The 23,247-nt window shown below is 37.8% G+C and overlaps 1 protein-coding gene across 1 annotated transcript in view; it reads right to left on the minus strand.

Annotated features, from left to right (window-relative positions):
• The window catches only part of pitpnm3 (PITPNM family member 3), a gene marked incomplete at its 3' end in the record, with an annotated part of 59,838 nt that overhangs the window by 5,579 nt on the left and 31,012 nt on the right, over positions 1–23,247 (minus strand). Inside the window, exons 4-11 of the mRNA XM_079246174.1 lie at positions 22,587–22,776; positions 20,507–20,629; positions 19,548–19,729; positions 14,510–14,667; positions 13,773–13,943; positions 5,487–5,681; positions 5,190–5,338; positions 778–894 (exon numbers count right to left, since the gene is read on the minus strand). Of these exons, the coding sequence (XP_079102300.1) occupies positions 778–894; positions 5,190–5,338; positions 5,487–5,681; positions 13,773–13,943; positions 14,510–14,667; positions 19,548–19,729; positions 20,507–20,629; positions 22,587–22,776 (1,285 nt within the window). The remainder of the gene's footprint in view (positions 1–777; positions 895–5,189; positions 5,339–5,486; positions 5,682–13,772; positions 13,944–14,509; positions 14,668–19,547; positions 19,730–20,506; positions 20,630–22,586; positions 22,777–23,247) is intronic.

Here is a 23,247-nt window from a genome sequence, read left to right on the forward strand (position 1 = left end):
TGACACTAAGCAAAGACAACCTTCTACATCAAAAATAACCACGTTTCCATGGTGCTCTGCTTTTACAGTTTTATTTATATCCTTAGGCAGGCAGTGACTAACTTTGTCTCTTTTCACACAGAAAGATAGATAAAAAAAAAAAATGGCCTTGATTGTTAAACTCGGCAGGGCTTGAAAGCATCAGGTAATTGTGTGCATATGCTCCAAAACTCAAGGTAAAAGTGTGGGAGTGTTTCAGGGATTTCAGGACAACGTGTAAAACCACAAGAATGCCAGCCTTCACAAAAACTATATTTATAGCTTGAATGAATAGCTGGGACACTGAGGCAGCCTGAGGGAGGGTATATTAAGTGTTTAGCTATTGAGGAAAGAAGTATGCTAACGTGCATGAAGGGTTGTGTTTTTAGAAGTGAAACAAGGTTGTTGCCATTGTTTTTTCATCTGCAGCCTGTAACGTCACTCAGTTATTATGATGTAACCTTTGTTTTTAATTCCTGAATTGGATCTTCATCTAAAAGTCTGAGAAAGACTCCTCCTCTTCCTCTCACTCCTTAGAGGCGGAAAGCAGTTGCTAAGCGGAAAGTGTTCATGTGGGTGGGCATAGTTCTGAGAATCAGAGGCACCTTGGAGACAGTGTCCTAGATCTTGACACATCCTGTGTCAACAAGCTGTGTGAAAATACTCATAAGTTAGTTCGATTCTCAAGAGATTTAATGTGGGATTCTGAGCCCTGACGAAGCAACCACAATTCACGTTATTGTAGTAAACAAGAAGAACCCTTAGTTTGACATGTGTCCTTCTTCTGAGCCATTTTTCACGTGGGCTGGACGGAGAGAACGGAGCAGAGTCCAAGAGGTCGGCTTCCTGGGTCTTCACGCAGTCGCATCGCATGAGCTGTCAGTAGAAACAAACAGAGCAATAAAAACCCTGAAACCACATCCTTCACATGATCAGAAAACACAGTAATCTTCAGCAATGGTGACAGTCTCAGCTGATCCACTCAGAATATACAACAGGCAACATTAAAATCGAAGCTTTGTCATGTCAAGTTTTGACGCTGACTTTGAAGCAGCGTTTTAGGATCATAAATCACAACTGAGAAGGAAAGCAGCAAGAACCCCTTTGGAAGAGATGAGGAGTTAAGAGGTCATTTGCATTTTTTTACTTTTAGAAAATGACTGCTCGCTACTTGAAAGCGACCCCCGCAAAACAATCTTACAAACACATCAAACTTAGATTGAGAAAAGTACACAAATCAGCTTGTTTCCAAGAAATGACTTTGTGTTCTTCAAGCAACACTGACAGCTGGATTGCCTCTCCCATCCCTGTTTTGTTTTGGAACAAAGATGCAGCAAGCAGTAAGAGGGTGAAGAAATATTTGTTTTTTTCACTCTGCCTAGTCATGATGACAGAGCGTCTCTTTGCAGAGAGTTTTTAAAGTGTATATAATGGGATAAACTTATTCTAAGGTTTTGATTGTTTGTTTTTCTTTTTTTGTTGTTGTTTTTCCCTTTTCTAATGTCTGAGGATTCAGTGGTCTTCCTCCTAATCCTTCCCATCACCACCATGACTTCAGAAGTGAGAAACTTCAAAGTGGATTAGCGCGTAGTTGTAAGCATAAATAAACCCAGAGCTGATAGTTTATCTGCAGCTTTAGTGCTAGAAATATAACGTATTCATCGCAAGACTCTTCTGAGAAAAGGTTTAAGTCCATGGCTGGAAAAGCAACATTATGCAGTCCTTAAAAGATCCTAACCATTTGGTAAAAGTTGGCGACACAGATTTTAATCTAACTTTTGCAGTATAAAGTCCTGACCTTTTACATTTATTTATAAACCAGCCAGAGCTGCATAATCAGAGTGAGATTTTTCCTATCTTAGTCATATAAAGAATGTCTTACTAAATCGCTTCATTTTGTCTGAGGCTCAGCTGTGATGTGTGCCATGAATTTTAAACAGCTTAACAAAAACAGCATGATTTTGCCCTGTTCCACAGATCACTGCACATTTTTTACTTTAGTTTAGTTACATTTGACCATCACCCGTGACAGCTGAATCAGTTGGCTTTTATATACCGACTGTTCTCAGCTACAAATGCACATCATGTGACTCTGAACTAGTCAGACAGCAGACACACTGCAAACCATATTCCAAAGCACTTGGGATACTTTGTATTCTGTAAGTCAAAACATTTTGCATTGCATTATTTTATTGTATCAACTCAAAAAAGTTGGAACTGAACATGTTTACCAGTGTGTAGCCTTCCATTTTCTTTTAATAACAGTGTGTAAACATCTGTGACATGAGGCCAGCTGATGGGGGAGATTTTGGAGAGAAATGTTGACTCTTTCTTGTGTGATTTAGGGCTCTAGCTTCCAGACTGTCCTGTGACTCCTCTGTTGTGTTTGTGTTTCATGATGTACTGAATGTTTTTCATGGGTGAAAGGTCTGAAATGAAGGCAAGTCAGTCAACTCAGACTCATCTGTTATGATGCCATATTGTCATGATAGATGTAATATGGATAACATGATTTTGCTGAAATATGAAAAGCCTTTCCAGAAAAAATACTCTGGTTGGGAGTATTTGCTGCTCTAAAAGCTGTATTATTGATATGCACATTTCCATCTCCATAAACACTAACCCCATTACATCAGATATTTAATGTTAGACAGGAAGATGAGAAAAGATTTCTTGATCATTTTCATATGGCCTCTTCTTTGTGTGATGTAGTTCACAGGCAGTGATTTTTGAAAATGTTCCTGAGTCAAAGCGCTGGTTTTCAAGACAAAATTATACCAGTTTTTAATGCTGTGGAGCCTCCAAAGCTGAAGGTCAAGCATAAGCAGTAGAAATGTTCAGCCATCTTCCTTGTGTAGCAGGATGTCTCCAAAATATCTTAGTCTTTTTATGATATCATGCGCTATAGATTATATCATTCTTAATCATTTTACATCTAGGAACATTATTCTAAAATTACTCCATAAATTATTAACATGTTATTGTTGCAGATTACTGAAACTCTAACCTTTCTGAGAGCAAATAGCATTTAGAAGGTGCTTATTTTAGATGTAGTTGTGTTATTGCCTTGATGCCTTGTTAACCTGTTCATGTTTCTTTTCTTTTTTTTTTTTTAATTATCACTTCCTTGTAAAGCTTTTTCTAAGATTTGTTGCCATTTTAAAATGAAAGATGAGCAATTGTTTAGCTAGTTAAAACAAAATGCCTCAGCCTGCCCAGGACCATACATAATATTTAGGGTTAAATATTTCAGTAGATCACTGGTAAGATGGATGCTTCTGTCAACTCTTGAAGCCAATAACTCCTTTTAGCTTCATACGTGGTCTGTTTACAGTGTTGCTGGCACATATTCCAGGTGCCATATGTGTTAAAGGAACCCCCTCGGTCTCCATTTTTAGTGTTGTGTTGTTAAACAGCAACAGCTCTTCCACAAGCAAAGTTATTTTGTTCATCAAACACAGAGATGCATTTCATTACCTCAAACTAAGACTTTTCAGAGAAAAATCAGTCCGGATGCAGCATTTACAACATGTGCTTGGGATTAAAAGCCGAATGGTGGATGGAATGGCTGTTGCTATTACAGTACTTTGGATCTTTCTGAATTGTGCTTCAGAGCAGAATAAACTTTATAAATTAAACAATTTCTTTTTTTTAAATATGTTAATTATTTTATGTTCAGCCGTTTGTTCAGCAGTCTCTGTCAGAAATTGCTTTATAAATTAAGTTGGCTTGAGTTTTATTTTTCTCAATTGTTGCTTTTGTTGTTATATGTTTTTATCAAATGTGCTGTACTGACAAACTTCCATTGCCTTGCAGATTATCTTTGTAAATAAATGAACAGATTAACAAGATACTAAGAGCTAAAGGTGAAATGATAAAGAAAAGACACCATAACTTCCAGCGAGGGCTGTGACGATATGCTTTTGTCCCGATTTGATTTGATTCTGATCTTTTGGGTACCGATTCGATTTAAATTGAGATTCTTACAAATCTTCGATATTGCTGATTTTTGTAGATTTAAAAAAAAAAAAAAAAAATGTATAAACCTTTATTTTGCTCATCATTTTTCTTCTTTTCAATTAGGAAAAAACAACATAGTAGCCAGACCATGATTCTGCTGCTATAATGCCCAAGAAGACAAGTGAAAAGATCAATAAAAACAATAAAAATGACAATTTTTTATAGTAGACTAATGTTTATGTATTTGAAAAAAGATAGATTTTTTAACAAAAAAAATCCATTTTAAAATTGTGAAGCAAAACATCCTGAATTTTGATTTTTCGATTCGACTTTCCTACTTCCTGCTCAACATTTCTGTCCATTGTTCCAACCCTACAAAATTTCTTGGTGTTTTTTTTAAAAGTTTTGCCATTCAAAGTATGAAAAATGTTATTGTATTTATGTGCCTAATGGTTTGATACATTCTAACATGTGTAATCTGTTTTTTTTAAATTGATCCAATGACCTTTTGTTCAAGCTTTCAAACCACTGTTTCAGCATTTTGAATCAATTCTGTGCAACCGTGTGTGTTCATGTAAAGATGAATGATTGTAAGTCTGACAAATTATCGTATTCAATCACAGTCATGACATTCTGCAGGTCCCGGAGTGCACGGTTATGTTTGGCTTCAAACAGAAGAGACTGGAGGGATAAACCTCATATTGTTTTCAGAGGACATTAAACCTACATTCATGTCCTCCAACTTATGAATAGAATAAGCAGTTTATTGTACAGCAAGGATGACAGTAGAGTCTTTCTGAAGCCAGTCATATAATTTCCTCTGCAGTAGCATTTCAGAAAACTGTAGTATAATCATTTTAAGAATAAATGTCTTGGAAATGGAATATCTTCCTCTGAAACACAGAGAAGAACTATTGAGCATGATTTAGAGATACAATTTCTTACTTTGATTTCCTAATGATCTCTTTTATTCTTGGAAAGCATCATATTTTCTTACAGAACCACATTTCTACCACCACAAAGCACAGCTGTATACATGAAAGCTTCTAAGGGAGCGATACATTTACAGAACCTCTCTACCCTGGCTTAAAGTCCTCCCTGCAAATCTTGTTGCTTTACTCATAGCATGCTAATTTTATCAGTGATATCTCTGCAAATCTGCAGAATTTACTGGGGAGAAAATAATATTTCTGTCAGCGGGGCACTCCTACCTGTCGGACAACAAAGGCGGCCACATCAGTGGACTCCCAGTAGGAGGCGTGAAAAAGGTGAGGCAGAGCCACAGTTGGGAATGCAGTCAGTACATCCGGACAGTACAGAGCATAGTCCAGCCTCTTGGAACCCCACCAACTACTGGAAACTGAAACGCAAATCCAATTACCGGTAGACAAAATGCAAAATCTGATGCAAATAAAATCTGAAAAATCTCATCAACACAAAGTTTTCCTCTGTGAAGTAAATGAGACACAGCAGTACAGACTTTCCTGACACATTTCCCTCCTACTTACTGTTAGTGATGGTGTTTCCCAGTTGACCCATAGAGCAAGCCGACAGTTCACTTTCCACACTGGTCAGGCTGGTTCGACGACCGCTCCCATCACCTCTTCCTTCAGTCCTAATGTCAGACGCCTGTTGTGGAGACTTACCTCCATGAGACTGCTCACCTTCCAGAAACACACTTGACTGCCCTTGGATGCTATCAGCTATGAAAAGCAAGAGAAGAGATGAAGACAAATGGAGGGAAATGAAGGGAAATGCTTTGATCACATGAAACCTGACTAGACTGAATCTTTAAATCAATGCTCGTATTTTCCTAATAAGAACTGTGCATTGATGTGCTTTGTTTGGAAAACCAAATGCAAGCAGGAGCATCATCACAGCCCACCACTCTTCAATATCATGACATTGGATGCTCTTATTAGTTTCCTGTTTAGTGTTGGCTTTTTGAGTTCAAACGTGCATCTAACCCTCTTGTTCCTGCTGATAGTGGAATAATCTTTTACATGGGTATATACTTTCTAAAGTTCACATAAGTCCCTGTTTGATATGAGATGATATAAGAAGAAAATAAGACCTATCCCTGCCGACTTATTGCAAGAAACCCAGGTGTTATTTTCTAACTCACAGAGGTGAGGCAAAGCGTGTTTAATCAAGAAGGTATTTGTTGGACAGAAAAGGTCAGGTTGACGGCATGTTCATCTTAAAGTTTAACGTACGGTGGTGGGAAAAAAGAAATAGACCCAGGAAATTTGTTGGAACTTTTGGAATAAATTGACCAATAAAATGTTTCATATTTTTTAATGGTACCTTCAAATATTTGAACACATTGTAAAACTATACAAATATTTTCGTTCTGTTTTAAGGAGACATTCACCAGTTTGTGACAAAAACCTGCAGAATTTTTTTTTCCTTTTTCTTCTTTTTCCTTTTTATATAAAGCATTGCCTGTTTCAAATACCTCCACAGGCAGTTCTTAGGATTCAAATCTGACCTTAGATGAGACTATTTTTAACACCCAATTTTCTCAGCTTGAGCTGTTCTTTGGGGGATTTGCTGTTGTAATAATAATATTAGCCTTTTTGTAAAGTTAACCTCTGGTTCAAGTTCAGCTTTCAGCCATTTATTCTCAGATTCTCTTGAAGCACTTTTTGAAATGACACAGAATTCCCTCAATCTTTGATAAGGTGTTGTCCAGTCGCCTTTTAGGGCAAGGACCACCTTTGCTGTCCTTCATCATTCTGTCTGTATGGTAAAGGCAGATGGAAAACGGTGGAGCATGCTTTCACCAGGTTGGCAGTCCTACCTGACTTCACCAATGTAAAAGCTACAAACACCGATAGAGCACTACACTTCCTCTCTTTAGTGACTATGAATGACACAATATCTTCAACATTTGCTTAACAGGAGAATTATTTTGGCAGTGATCTCAGTAAGTATGTTTTAATAAAAAAGAGCAAAAAAAAAAAAAAAAAGCAACAGACTGAATATCTTTGGAGGTACCATGAATGTGATATGATCTTAATATGCATAAAAGATGATAATTGCAATGATAATACGGTTGGACAACAATACAATCATGTGAGTTATGATGGGAATTTCTGCTTAAAATTCCAGTGATGTAATATAAGACCAAGAGAACCAAACAAAGTGAAACGTTTGTGTCTTTTGGGAGTTTTCGGGTTGGTAGTGCCTTCAGACACCTAAATGAATGTTAAGAGAATTTCCCAAAAATTTGTCCTACCAAGATCTGAGGTTAAGAGTTTGCAACATTGTCCTTGTACTCTAGTGTTCGGAGTTTCCCTGCTGCAACCCAGTGGTACACATTAGACTTAATTAGCAGACTGGCGCAAACCAGACATTTCTGCTCATTAGCCATTGATGTGAGTCAGCTTTGTTGCAGCAGGGAAACTCCAAACACTTCCACGACTGCAGCCCTCAAGGATCGGAGTTGCCCTCCCTGATATAAAGTTTTCTGAATAGGAGTTTGAACACTGACCTATTAAAAATGGTAAGACAAGTCCAATTTTTTTTTTTTTTTAATATGAGGTCTTTTTTGTCCCTTTAAAGGTGGAGTATGTAAGATTTTCAATTTTTTCAAAATAAATTAACTAATAAAATAACTACAATCATAATTAGATAGTTTGTTTGAACATATATGTTCCAGTCTGTCCATATTTGATGCGTTTAATGAATGACAAATAACAAAAAGCACTTTTTCTTTTACTGGTAGGCAAACATTTAAGAAGGGTCTTTGTCATTAATTAAACTTGTAATTTAATAACACATCAAATATGGACAGACTGGAACCTACATGTTTATAAAAACTAATTATGATTGTAGTTATTTTTTTAGTTAATTTATTTTGAAAATATTGAAAATCTTACATACTCCACCTTTAACAAAATGTAAAATTAAAATAAAAAATATATACTGCTATTTACTAGTTATAACCATGTTATAAGTCAAAGTTAGCGTAATCTTCAGCTTTCTGGTATCTTTTATGGGGCAGAAAAAAAGTCTCAGATTGTGTTAAACAGGATTTTGAACAAACATTTTTACCATAAAGTGACGCCAAATGTCGGAAACTGTATGAAATATTTCACACCAAGCTTTATTGGGTCTAACACATTTTCTCCTCCTGCGTCACTTTCGCTAAAGTGTAAACTGACTCTGCCCTGTACCATTTTACTACATTGTTTATCAAAACCCCTTTTCTCCATGACTGCTGAGAGAAACAGTCTGATATCCACCTCAAGCACTCTTGAGACTGGGATGGCTTTCTGATGGCAGCTCTCAGCATTACTTAAAAAAAAAAAAAAAAGCAAGAAAAATAAAAACCTCCATGTGACTTTCTTTCAGAGCCTGGTTCATCCAGCTGATTTAAGCATTAGACGGCTGCAAGAAAAAAAGAAGGGATTATTTAATGGGAAGCTTCCAGTGAGAAAAAAGTAAGTTTCTTTCAACCTCAACTAAAGTTATTTGCTTTATATGATCCATGTGACTGATTGTTTCTTCAAGTTATAAAAATTAAAAATCGTATGCATCATGTACTGGAACATATGTCACCCTGGTTTTAAAGGTTTTATCTATTTTTCACAACTCTTCATCCTGGGGACAAATGGTATTAATAAATCAAGCTGTACATTTGGAAGCTCCACGTAGCTACAAAGTACATTCCTTTGAGACGCCTGTATTATTTTTGCATTTATAAAACCTGTATTTACAATCAGACTCTGGGGAGAACTCTTGATCGTGCTACCTTTGGCCAGTATTTTGAACTCAGTCTTTTCTAACACTAAAATAGATCAAATCATGTGTGACTGAACCTCTTCATCACTGCCTTTCACAGAGTGCAAAAGCTAAAGTATCTCTCTCATCAACTTCCTATACGTCAAGTGTCCATTTCAGCCAAACAGCTAAGTAGGTTTTAATCTATATACATCAATGCACAGATTACTCTCACTCTTTATATCATTTAGCTGCTCCCATTTCCATCCCACTGTCAACCCAGTGGAATGTGGTGGAGCTGATATAAGATGTAAACGTGGAGCCAGAACAGGCAATATCGTTGAGCAGAGCTGAGATTTAATAGAAGCAAGTTCCCCTGCTTGCCTGCAAATGTTAATCAGAGCACGTCTTGAGCCCCCCCCCCTCAACTAATTTCCCAAGACACACTTTTCTGTGATTACATCACATCCACTGTCTATAAATTCAAACATTAGGGTCAAATGCATTATCTTCACACCAAGAGTGTGCATCTGGCTAGCTGCTAATCAATTTGTTTGCATGTGTCAAATTTATCACTCAAAATAGCCAGGCTGTTTCCTGAAGCAGCCACTTACTCAAAGGTTAACCCTTTGACTGCAGGAATTGGCATTAAATAAGCCTCCAGATGCAGCCACATGTGTGCATTTGCTATGTGAAAGATGAGCAACGGCAGCAGAATACAGACCAAACATCGCTATCTCAGATGTGAGGGCGAATTGCATGAGAGTAATAAATCCTCTTGGTCAACACAAAGAACAATCTTCATTTGGGAATCTCACATTTACAATGTGCATATTTGTGCAATCAAACTGGATTTCAGATTTTCAGTCTCACTCTGATAGAGTTGAACTGGGACACAGATAAGAAATAACATAAAAAAGTTTAACGCTAAAGAAAGTTTTAGCTTTGTTTCACTTGTTGGGATGAGATGCGTGACAAATCTCTTTTGCAGGAATGAAACCCAAAACCCCACAGTGCAATTCGTAAGATGGCAATGACAACTGGTTCTAAGATGATGGGAAAGCCTTTGGTGAAGGTAACAAAAAGGTAAAGTGAGTACGTCTTCAAAAACATTAAAAGCTTTGTCTTATGTGAATACATAGCTGGGTGCGTATGTGTGTATATGCATTAGTAAGTATGTTTTTCTCTCTCTTTAGCTCTCCACGAAGTGTTTTCTTTGTTTTTTCTCTTTTTTTCAGTTCTTTCGCTGTCCCTTTTCTATCCTCTCTGGTCTGGTCAAGCAGTACAAACTCTGCAATACGAGCAATTATGCAAAATAAATAAAAATAAAAATCAAGAATATCACGGATCATTTTTCCATAAAGCTCCCCTTGGCAAAGTAAACTTGCTCCGCAGAATACAGCATCCAGACCATCATTCTGCTTGCTTAAATGCCGGACAAGGCATTATGAAAAAAAAAAAAAAAATGAAAAAAAGAATGCTTTGTCTTTCTTTAGTGTTTTTTGTTTTGCATAATACTGACAAATGTTGATTTTCTGTGTGATACCTTATGACTGAACTGTTTTCTGATAGGTATAAATAAAAAAAAAAAAAAGAGACACAAGTAGACCTAAATATTATTAAGCGATTAAACAACAAAATTCTGACTACAAACCATAATATTGACTCTATAGGGAGATTATTGTGACATATTTTAGGCTCTTTTGTGATAGCCACAACTTCTGCTAGTACAGAAACCCTGCTATACTCTGCTGAGGCGCAGTGGGCTTTGAGGTTTAACAGGTTTAGGTGATTTATAGGAGATGGGGGCTTTTCAGATATTACTGGATATTGCACCTATTGGACTCCTCAGATGCAATTGAAGGCTCCGCACCAAAACCCATCTATTCAAGATATCATGATACCTGTTAACAAAATGCACACTCACACACATTCACGCCCGCAGCAATCTGTCACTGTTAATGAACCCTGCCCCAGACCTCTCAGGAGCTTTATTCTCTTTCATTCTGTGGAAATTTTGCACCGCTCTGTCTTTCTTTCACAACACAATGAGCATAGAGAGGCAGAGAGAGACACACACAGGGAGATGCGGAAACACAGCAGGCCAATGACATATTTTCTGAAACAGATGAGGACTTGAGGAGCAGAAGCATTAACATCTAAGTGTTTGGAGAACAGGGAGCTATATCGTGACCAAGATGTAGAGAAGGGAGAAGAAAATCTGGAAAATGGATGCACAACCGATTCACTGGATTGCTCATATGGACACACAACACCTGCTCAAGCTTAAAGCAAAGAGAAGCAGTTGAAAGCAGAACAACAATGGGCAGATGATTCATAACAGGGAAGATGATTGCTGTGACCTTGAAACATCTTTGAAATAAAATGGCAGAAAGAAACTTAACTCCACATCCTCCCAGATTCCACATGAACTAGCCAATCATGGCATTTTGGGCAGTAAGATACAAAACAAGTTTAGATTAAAACATCATTAATACCTGGTAAATTCTACCATAATTCCATATGCATGGCATGTTCTGAATCATCATATTTCCCACTGGTCCATGGTCAGAAATCAACACAAAGAGGGATGAATCTCTTTTTATAATCAGCATTCGTCATAATAAAGCTCTACTGTTGACAGGTGTTGATGTCAAATCCATTCTCACAGGAGCCAGCTTTGATTGGCTCTCCATGCCTTCATAACCACTAATTACTATATTACAGAAGAGGTAATGGGTGATGCATGCCACTGTTTCTTCTGTGTGCCTGCACCTGTCTGTGGTTTTTAATTCAGCCCATAATTTGACAGGATCCAAGCGTGATCAGTGGAGCTGCGGTACAGACCCATAATTAAAAATCCAGTAGATGGAAGCCTACGCTGCGTGTCTGCCTTTACACTCCATCACCTTTATCTGCACCACTTGCTGTAAGAGCCAGCAAACAGCCTGCTTTGTGACTTGTTGAACATAGTTTAATTAATAAAAAAAATAACAAAAACAAAATACAACTTCCTTTGTTATCCATATTGCGCAGGTGAAACATTAATTCACAAGCTTTGTATACACCTCCCCTAGGAGTAAAAAAGCAAAGATTACTTAGGGCTCTGTGGTTAAACAACAAATTCTCTGATTCAAGGTTGATGTGAGAGATATTTAAAAACTGATACAAACATAATTAAAACATGCCTTCATAAAAGAAGCACCAACAAATTCAATGTTTATTATTAAGTATGATCTTATCAAATAATACTAATAAATTATAAAACATGATTGTTTTAATTGTTATTACAAGTTAATTACTGGTTGTATTTTAATAATGTCCATACTGGCGGAGGACCCAGGAGGATATAGGGACTAAAACACTATCAGCATGATATACCCACAACCAGCCACAACATTAAAACCACATACAGGTAAAGTAAGGGTCATTGCTCATTTTGATATAATGAGGATACCAACCTGATGGGACATGATGAAATATAGAGAAAGCAACCCCAATCTGCCACACAATCCAAAGAGTTTAGGGACTAATTGCTGGTATAACACCTTGAACTCTTGAAAAAAGTCCTCATATTAACACACAAACTAACAGGTAAACAGGTGTAATATGGTCCACCTCGCAGGTCTTTAAAAGCACTCAGACTCCATAGAATCAGCTGTTACTGAGTACTGGTCGAGTCTGTTTGATTATAGAAGCATCAGTTTCACTTTGTCACTCAGAGACAGAGATGGTCACACTTTCAGGTAATATAAAGCAGATTTAGAGGCAGACCACACATGAGCCCTGAAGCTCAGAGGGGGGTCAAAGACCAGACAAGGGTTTCGGGTTTGTTGTCAAGGGCTAAGTCCAAGGCAGTTTCATTTTATGGTTAGTTTCTTTACTCTGATATCTAGAACCGATGGCAAAAATGTCAGATTATCCTTGGTGAAGCTTTAAACTGTTTTGTATCACCAAGCTATCATATATATTTACAGTACAGTTACTACATTTATCATTAGAAATAATAAATTCATTCCTAAATAGTCCAGTCTACTCTAGAAAGTCTAGTCTAGTCCAGTCTAGAAAAACAGCTGTTCTTTGTTTAATTGATGAACATTTTGAATAAACCTAAATAGATCTTTGAGAAATGTCGTCCTTTCAGAAACTATCAGCAGCACCAAAAAATATCTTTAAAAAGAAGAGAATCTGAAACAGATTCAGTTTTAACAGGAAAAAATCATGTGTCCAAGTTTTAAAAAAATCACTGATTAACTGATTAATCTTGCATGAGTACATAAAAGATGTAAAGAAAAAAACAGACATTTAATCTTTATATCAGTGACAAGACTAACCTGATCAATCACCTTAGTTAAACTTCCTGGATCATTAGCTTAAATAATCCATCTTTTTAAAAGGTACAAAGCCTTATCATATCATATGTAGGTTTGTTCTCATAAGCTCTTGGCAAAAGCCACTGGTTGCTGTCCTACTTTCTCTCTCTGTAGGTGGATAGAGAAACAAGGCAACCAGGCAATGCATCATAACTGCTGTTTAGAGTGAGTCTCCATGTCCCAAAAGTGGGTTAAAACATGCTTCAAATAAATCAGCAGCTCATTAAGGATGCAGTCGCTGCAACTAAGCCTTGCAGGGAGAATACAGCAATAACGTGCCATTTAACCAGTAGAGTAATATCTCATACACTGTCCCCGGTCCTCTTAGAGCAGAGCCAGGTTGAAGGTACTACACCCAGAGAAGATGAAATATAATTACTTTAGACTTTAGGTTTCAGGGCAGGATTTAACTTCACCTCTACAGGATAAAGGCATACTGATGGGATCAAGGATCTGCATGTCCTTGGTGCATATCTGTGAACGTGTGTGCTTGTAAAAAATTCACATTAGGAAGTCATGAATTCTCTAATTGTAGCCCCACCAGCAAAATTTCTGACAGGTTTTACAGCAGCTTTGAAAAAGCAACGTTTAAATATGTAAAATGGCAATGCAGAAAAACAGACTGAGGTGTGAAAATGTCATGAGAGGCAGTTCTACCTCACTAGTTTCCAGGGGTTGAATCACCAATCATACCTATGAGCACCGAGCGGCCATCTCCGAGAGGGTAACGCTGGTAGCGCGGCACTGCAAATGGTGGCAACTTGTGAAAGAGAGGTTGGAGCAGTGGCTCAAGTCTGGAGGCTGACGGGTCTGACGGATAAAACAGGTTGAAGATCTGGGAGCAGGCTGGATGAAGTTGGCTCACTGAGGGACAGAAAAAAACAAAAAAGTCAAGGAAAGAAAGTAATGAAGGCTTCAGTCTGAAGTGTAGGTCTCTGACGTAAAATTGTATTAATTGTGGTTGAAGCAACTGATTTGGTGAAAATATAATAAAATTTTAAACTCTGACATTTAAACAGAAATTTCCTTTTATAGTGAAGCGAGGTAAAGGATTTATGAGATAGTAGTGTCTGACCTGCAGCAGGCTTTGGACAGAAAACCAATCAATTCCATTTAAAATAAATCAAAACAGCAGAACTTCACAGTTTAAGCAAACATAACATTTAAATACAGGTGGTATATAAATATAAATATAGGTGGTATTTTATATTAACATGGATAATAGGGTGTAAATCATACAGCTCAATACTGAGCTGTACAAATATTAGATTTTCCAAACTGAGTGCTCATTCTCTGCTGCAGGTAAGGCAGATATTTCTAATAATTAATCCACAAAAGCCCACTGCAAAACATATTAAGTGCATGTGAAATGAAAAGGGCTACATAAATAAAATGTCCGTTTTACATTTTGCACATGCTCAAATTCTTACCCTGAACGGCTGGCAGCACAGTGCGTCTCATGGCTAACACGAGGCCCAGTGGGCAGCCCAGCAAGAAGCAGTCTGACACCTCAAACTCAAAGCGTCCAGGATTCAACACCAGACTGGTGCTGCTGCCACCACGCACCTCCACACCCTCCTTCATCAAACTGGAAATCAAACAGAAAAATGTGTCACTACAATTCCATCTGTCATCATTAAACAGCTGCAGCTCATCCAGAACGCTGTTTGCTCGAGTTTTAAACAAGGAACAAGACATCTGAAACACATCACAACCCTCCTTTTGAAAACCTGATCCATAGTCTACAAATTCCAGGATGGGTTAGGAGACAGAAGCCCCAGTGGAATAGATTTGTGATATGTTCAAAGTATTAAAGGAGCAGGCTTCTTAGATCCAATGACTCAGGTCAACTACTGCAGACAGGACTAAACATGGAGAAGCAGCATTTGGCTGTCATGTTGCAAATAAGAGGAAAAAACAGCCAGTGAAGATTAAAGAAATGTGTCATGGTATGTTATTTTGTGTTTCTCCTTAGTTTTGGTTTCCTGTTTTGGTTTGTAGTTTTCCTTGTTTAGTTCTCTCATGTCCAGGTTCCTGTTCATTAGTTCACCTGGTTTGATTTTCTGATTTGTTTTACCTGTGTCTCGTTTCTTCTTTTATGTATTTATACCCCTTGGTTTGCGTTGCCAGTTGCTGGTTCATTTTGTTAGTTCTGCCCTCACTTTTGTTCATGGAATTAAAATCACGTATGATTTCTGCATCCTGGCTTCCTGTCTCCTGCATTTGGGTCCTCATCTCCACACCAATCGTGACAAAATGCAGATATTCCTAATTCCTGGTTAAATGAAATCTGCACAGAAATTTTTACATTATGCAGACTTTTGCTTGCTTTTAATCACTTGCATCCTTTTAATAACGTCTTAATATGACGTTATCTCTGTTTATATTGTGTTATGTAATTTCTAATGTCTCCGCTGCATTCCCATTGTGATGCTTTAATGTTTTATGCAAAGCACTTGCATATTGTGCAATTGCAAATTTCTTGCACAATAAATTTGATAAACAAATGCACTTGCCTCACCTGGCTATGATTTGCCAGTTGTTTTGGTACTGGATGCTAACTTGGTAGCTTTTCTTTAGCAACAAGAGAACCAGGAATAAGACTTGAAAAGCCGCATGAAGATTTAAAGTAAGTGTTGCTGATGCAAGAAAACTGGAAATATAATCGGGACGAAGCTGCCATCTCACTGGAAACCTCAGACTCCTGAGGCAAAATTATGCTCCCTCAATTCCTAAGATTAAGGAGGTACTTCAGGAAGTGCATGACTACATCTCAGTATGCCGAATGCTGAGTGAGTCTCAGCTTCAGGATTTGTCTACAAAGAAGGGTTAATCTAAACTTTAGATGTCATGCATGTGTTGAAAATGGGAAAAAAAAAAGTCTGTTTCTTGAAACAGATGAGCCAGAGATTGTTTAGTTTTGCTCTGATTCAAATGTTAGCTGGCTTGTTTTAACATTCTGGGTTCTCTGTCAGCACCGAGCCTTTATGACTCAGACCGAGCAGCTCTTCTCTCAGCCTTCACAAGCTGCATCATACTGACAGCTGTTTGAACAGCCGAGCGGTCACAGACACATCCTCCGCTGCTGACTGACTCAATCCCTCTGCCTAACAGCCAACATTTCCCCATTAAGTCCTACATGTGGAGGAAGGATTAGCCAACAGTCTCCGGCCATTTGTAAAAGCCAAATCAATAGTGCTTTGATGGCTTTCTGCTGCTATTTTGGTTTTTGTCTTCTCTCTTATGTCCACTTTACGGCAGCTAAACATCTCACCGCTTCTAAGATCAGCCACATTAAAAGAGAAAACTTTTAAATTGGTGTGATGCCATCTCTATTAAAATACTTAAACACTGTGATGGCAGTAAGGATGAACATGATGATGGGACTGGATCAGTTCATCTTCTGTACCTTCTCTGTACATAGCCTCTTGGCTCATTTTTAGATGATACAATCCTGATGATACATGATAAAACTCCATGCTCTGGTTGAGTGCACTTATCATTGTACAATGCAATCTGTTCTACTTCAGAGGCTGTTCCACCTGGTGTAGAAATTGAAGTGTTATCCTTGCTAACTGGGCCTTTGACTATTTATTTTATAAACATGACAAGCAATTATTAAGTTCCCTAATGGATATTTACTACCATTACTGATAATTAAAAATATTTCTAAATGGTGACAACTATGTCAAATTTGTTATTCAAGTATTTGATTTTATTCAGCTTGAAATCATCTGTAGTTTTACAGTTGTCCGTATGAGCACAGCTAAAATGCATAACAACAAACATTTCTAGCTAAATAAATGGCAGTCATCTTCTGAGCACAGTCTCCAGAGTCTTCTTGAAAGCTGTGCTCTGCGTGATCATTTCCCAATGAGCTTAAGCGCTCTTTCCAATTAGAGCAAAGCAGAGCAAGGTGCAGAAGGAAATACTGCAAACTAGTGGTAGATTTCCAACTGTGGGTCTGCTTTGATGGGAGGATTATTGTCTTGGAAAAGGAGATTTAATAAGCTCTCCTGGTGACTGGGAATATCCACAGAGATTCGAAGGAGATAGAAGCACGTTCAGGAGCGAAGGTCAGTCTCATACTCGGCCTTGCTGGGGCTTAATAAGGAGTGTAAAGGGAGTAAAAGGTAAAAGGTGCACATCCATGAACTCTGTGTTATCCTTGGAGATTGATGGGGGTCCTACAGAATATTTGGTGGTTATTATGGTGAAAGCCTAGTGGAGCATATGACCTGGAAACAGAACACAGATTCCTTCTATTAAAAAAAAACCAACCAAAAAAAAAACAAAAACATGGCATTTCCTCCTTTCCAGCCCATCCTTGGCCAAGTACATCCACACACCGTGCTCATTTTCCCTCACACTGTCTGGCACAGACACAACTTGGCTATTTATAGTCCAGCTGAGACAGATAGGCAGGCAAGGCAGTCAAGCTGCAAATATTGATAAAAAGATGGGGTGAGACATGGTGACACAAGTAGACAAACCTGGATCATAGGCCAGCGCACAACATCTAGGTGAATCCATAACATAGTCATCACTGAATGACAAATGTTGCTTGACTGCTACCAAACCACGGTGATGGCCGATGCTTTGATTTTATTTTTGATGGTGTTTATGTGACAAGTTTTTTCATTTGTAAAAATGAAAAATGATCCAATCCTATCGGTGTTTGATTTACATTTTAAATTGACTGAACTGTGAATTCATCCAAGTATAAATAGCCTGAAGCCATGTGTGCAATCCATCCTTTCAAATGCTATTTGCTGAAATACTGTATGTGTGGTAGTATTCAGAGAATGGTATGATTTCTTGCTGTTGATATTTTCCTTACTTCAAATAATAATGGTTAGATGATCTGATGACTCTGATTAAAGCCATCGGGCAAAATGCACAAGTCATGAAGTTATTATAAACAAGTATTGCTGAAATTATGACCTACATATGAGTTTGTGCTGTTTTCCTCCTTTTCCCCTATAAACATGTTTTTGAGATTCTTTGTGATCTAATCCAACTCAATTATACTGTGTATATACCAAAAGTACATAAGAAAATAGCTTTATGTTCTTATCTTTTTATTCTTTAGTAGAACTATCGGGTTTCAAGATGAGGAATGATTTTGAGATATTATTTGCAATCTGGGTGAGATTTATGTCTGAGAAAAAAATCGTGTTTGAAGTGGAAAAGGTCAGCTTTAGATGTAAAAGAATATATTTATATTGCATGTAGACACTGAAAGGATTTATATTCTGCACCCGTTGTGATACATGAAGATTTAGGTGAAATATGTATACAATCTGTTCTTCTATGTAATTTCAAACAAACTGCAGAAGAATGTGACTAAATGCATACATTGCTGTTTCATTTGCACACTTATTAAACATACATATGGTAAGTATAAGGAATAATTTTGTTTCTTTATAGAAAAAATAAATAGAATATAAAAAAAAATCTAGTGATAGATACCTCTTAAAAAGTTAAGAAAAAAAAATATATAGAAAATACAAGTAATACTGCTCTGAATGATTCCTCAGTCAGTAATATACCAGTGATAGGTGAGGGTGTCTTGACTGGGTATAAAAGGAGAATCTATTAAATTTTAGGTTATTATTATTCAAGTTATTTACTAAAAAATATTTCTCAACAGTACTAGATTCAGGTAAATAGACAATGGATAAAAGTTATCTGTTCAAAAACGGCCAAATTTCAGCTTCTTTAAAGAAAAAAAGGATAAAGGACTTAACATACTTGAGGTCATGTCATGGGAAAAAATATCCAAGTTCTTATCAGTAAATATGCAAACACTAGTCAGTGATGGTATAAGAAGGTGCATCAATGATCATGGCATAGATTATTTGCATAAATGTGAAGAGAATAATGTTTCAGAAGTCTTGAACTAGGCCCAGTTGATCCAGTCTCAAAACAGTTGGTATTAATCAATCTAAGCAGAAAGATACAATTCTACAGCCTGTGAACGCATTCATTAATAGAATCGAAGGTTTTCTTAAAAAAAAAACTGTCTCAATTTAAAAACAAATTTAGGAAGATTAATCAGAAGCTATTGGTAACAAGGCCCATTAACTCCAATCTAAACTTAACACACCATATATATAAATTAAAAAATATTTCTTTTTTTTTTTTTTCATTAACCTGTCCAGCATCACAGCATACAGTATGGCAATCTGTGTGCCATAATTTTGCCAGACAGATTTGCTCTGTCAAGGGAGACGTGGCATGTATATGGCTGCCCTTGATATTTTGAATATTTTTATTATTATCTTTATTTAAATCATCATCAGACTTGATATGGCAGCCCTGGACCTGGTAGAAAAGAAAAAGAGAAAATAAATAAAAGACAAAGAGAGGGGAAAAAAAGGAAATGGAAAAGAAAAAGAAAGAAGAAAAAAGAGCGTGTCTAAGCTTCTAAAAAGTACTTAAATTAAATTTGTTCTATGACTCCACCTGGAAAAAAAGTTGTGCTGGCCAGTAGATGAAGTATCTCCATCATACGAGTCGCTCTGCTTGCGGCTGAGCGGCGGACCACCCTGGCCATCATTGGGTGCAGAAATGTCAATGTTGCTTTTACTCAGCCTCTTGCTGGAACTCAGACCTGGACTGGACTGCCCCAGCAGGCCAGAGTTATCCTGAGAGGAAGGAGAAGAATGTGCAAGTTATGATACAACCCTCAGTCACGACTGTGAATCTGTCAGGAAATCACATCACATAATGAGAGGTTTGATGCATTCTCCCAGGTGAACTGTTGTGTGTGGGAGGGAGAAAATTGTGTCAATGCAAGAGTGAACCTATTAGTTGTGAGTGGATCCGAATAGAAAAGGGAGGAAGAGAAATGGGATAATGTGACATATAACAGGTAAAAAAAAAACAGGACGTGGATAACAAGCTGGTTTGGCATGGCAGTTAAGCTGATGTAAAGTTGATGCAAGTTAAATATGTTAAATGAGAATGCTTCAACATCACAGGAAAAAACCCGAAATCATGCTGAGGCAGATCAAGATCAGATAAAAATCAGCTATTAAAAGCAAATTGTGAATGAAATTTAAAGTGATCTTTCACCACGATTCCTTTTTGGTACACCTGTGAAAAAATATAATATCAAGGCCAGTGACGTAATTAAAAGCAAACTGCAGCCATAACATATAAAGGACTGTCAGAAAATAGAGAAGAGTTGGGTTTTATCTGCAAGAGTCATTCTTACTATAGTTCCCTGGGAGCTAAATGTTGTGCCAAGGACATTATGGATTGTGTGCACGTTCCCTCTTGCATTTAACTTCACTGATGAACACAAGCTATAACACTGGCATGCGATCTTGGAACACCACTGAACTGTTTTCAACTCCTCTAAACCCCCACACAGCCCAGTGTGCCATCATTGTGTTATCTGTAAACCATCGAGCTCCTACCTTCAGGCTCTCGGTGCTGTTGTTCCTGCTGCTGTTGTTGGGGCTGCCAGACCTCGGGTGGTTGCTGAAGCACAGAGCATCAAAGCACAGCACTCCACCCACGCAGTCACCCATCAGGCAAACCTGCTCGGAAAATAGAATATTTCAGCATCCTCTTCATGTGGTAGTGACAATCTTCACGGGAGAACATTTGGAGGCGGATATGTGGTGAGAACATTAAAGTTCATTGTATCCCAATTATCTGTTTCTTTCAATGGATTGTATCCACCTGAAGCTCTATAACACCCCCCCCCCCCCCCCCCCCCCCCCCCATTTTCTTTGTGAATTGCCTTGTAGGAATATTTTTGTTCAAGAGCCATCATGTGAGAAAGGAACAACTTTACATCAGCTTACAAGCTGTAATTCTGAGTCATCTATATTGAGAAAAACATAAATCTGTAGCAGGTTTCAGCAGGGGGATGATGAAATTGCTGCAAAGCTCTGAAAGCAGGCGGATACATTTATAATAAATAAATTCCACGAGGCATTCCTCAAAGCAGTGTAATTTTTCCTCAGATCTGAGTTTATTTGTTGGAAAACCACAGTTGTGTATTAACTCTCATTTGGTGCTATGTGTAAATCCAGAAAGAAATGCAACCTGCACATCACACTCATTCGATTTCACAAATTATAACATGAGCCTCTTTTTATAACACAAATACAAAACCAACATCTCAGATACACTTACTGATTAGGTCACACAAGCAGGGGATTTCTGCAATGGATCTTTTGTCAGATATTGTAAAACGCTTCTGAAGACTGATGCTGGGGCCTGGCTAATTACTAAATTAATATATATGCTACTTATCTACTGTCTACTGCTGAAACAGTATAGAAACATTAGTGCTCCGTTTTTTCTGAGTATCCCAAATCTTTAATGAGTGTACATCCACATAGCCTGAATATAGTTGGTCTACAGCAGTGTTTTTCAACCTCTTTTGAGCCAAGGTACATTAAAAAGGTTACAGGGCACACCACAAAGCGAAAATGTTGAAAAATGAAACTCTGTAGTCTGTTTTAGCAACATGAAGTTATTCTTGTCAAAATGTCTGGAATAAGAATCAAATAAACAGAAAGAAAAAGGCCTTTTATGATGTGTGCAATCCTGGGTCTGTTTGGATGAACACACAGCTGTTTTTTTTAGACCAATTTAATAATGTCCCATGGCACACCTGACCATCTCTCAAGGCACACTAGTGTGCCACGGCACAGTGGTTGAAAAACACTGGTCTACAGGGTTAAAGTTTTCAAGTCAAGCTCTAATCCGTTTCTCAAATAAGTTCAGGCAGATTTTTTCAATACAAAGTGCTGAGATGTTTGTTTACAGAGCTAATTACAACTCAGGTAATTACTTGTTAACTAATCTGGTGGGTGGGGCCGAAGAGAGGAAAGGGCTGAAATTAGATAATTTCCAATGAGCAAATGAAACTCCAGACACAAGAGAATGAAGGGAGGGAAACTCTATCTGCAGAAACCAGATATATTAGTGTAATTAGTGTCATTATAAAGGGACCAGCACCTATTCCTGCGACTGGCTAATGAAAATGGTTAATAACTCGTGGTTCTCAATCATGTGCCATCAACATCTGAGAAAAGCATCTTTGCAAACTAAAGGCGCTGGACTGCAGCTCTTGATAGCACAAGCATGCACTTGTTCAACAGTACCACTGTACGGGCTGATCTTACTTTATGATTACATTTACAGCAGTTAGGATTTACAAAGAGGTGCTATATTCCAGTAGCCAGTCTTATTATAAATTCATTTCCAACATAAAAAGTCTTCGTATAGTTCATTACCTCATTAGAAAGTACAGCTCTTTACCAAGAGTGTAAAATTGTAGTGTACAAGGAAGGGAAATGGGGCAATTATGATCTGAAGCTTTCTGATGTGCTTGACTTCCACAGTTTCAATGGATTACACAGCCTACTCAACAGCTATCTTTACTTAAGTGACTAAAGTTCATTATTAAGTGATTTTAGACTTGTATGAAGTAGCGCTCTTCTCCCATTTTCTCGCTGAGCAGAAAGAGGCACAGCTGACCTGCCCCACGAATCCTTGGCCATCTTCTGATTGCAGGAAACTGCGATAAACCTGGTTGGCCCTGTCGATGACTGTCGCCACAGCATCCTGGTAGCGTGGGGACACGATGGCGAGAAGGGGGAGAGCAGCCAGTGGTAGGTGGTCTACACTGCTGGACACACAGCTCTCATCGTAACTGTATGGGTTGAGACTGGAAAGAAAAGAAAGGAAGGACGTCAAGAAGAATGATTGATGACGAGTGATTTTAACATATCTATAAACGACCTCCTCCATGAGGCCTTGCAAGTTACTGATTGCTAATCAAGTCAAAGCAGGTAAAGGTTAGGCACACTTTGTGATGTATAATAACATCCTCAACAACAGAAGACTGCTCTTCTCCAGTTATGTGTCCCCTGGACCACCCTACATCTATTAATGTAAGGTTCATAAGGCACTTTATTTGATTTGATACCAGGCTTTCCAACAAAGCTAATGTGTGCGTGTGTGTGCGTGAGAGAGAGAGAGAATTTCGGTGTATGTGTTTGTACAGTCAACGTTTCGAAAAAAAAAAACAATGTTATCTCAAGGACTAATGCACAAACAAGCATGAGTTCAGCAACAAGAGTCAGTGTCTTTACTGATGTTTCGACATTAATGGATTAGTGTGTGTGTGCAGTTCACA

This window comes from Telmatherina bonti, assembly GCF_933228915.1.
Source record: "Telmatherina bonti genome assembly, chromosome: 9".
Taxonomy (NCBI): Eukaryota; Metazoa; Chordata; class Actinopteri; order Atheriniformes; family Telmatherinidae; genus Telmatherina; species Telmatherina bonti.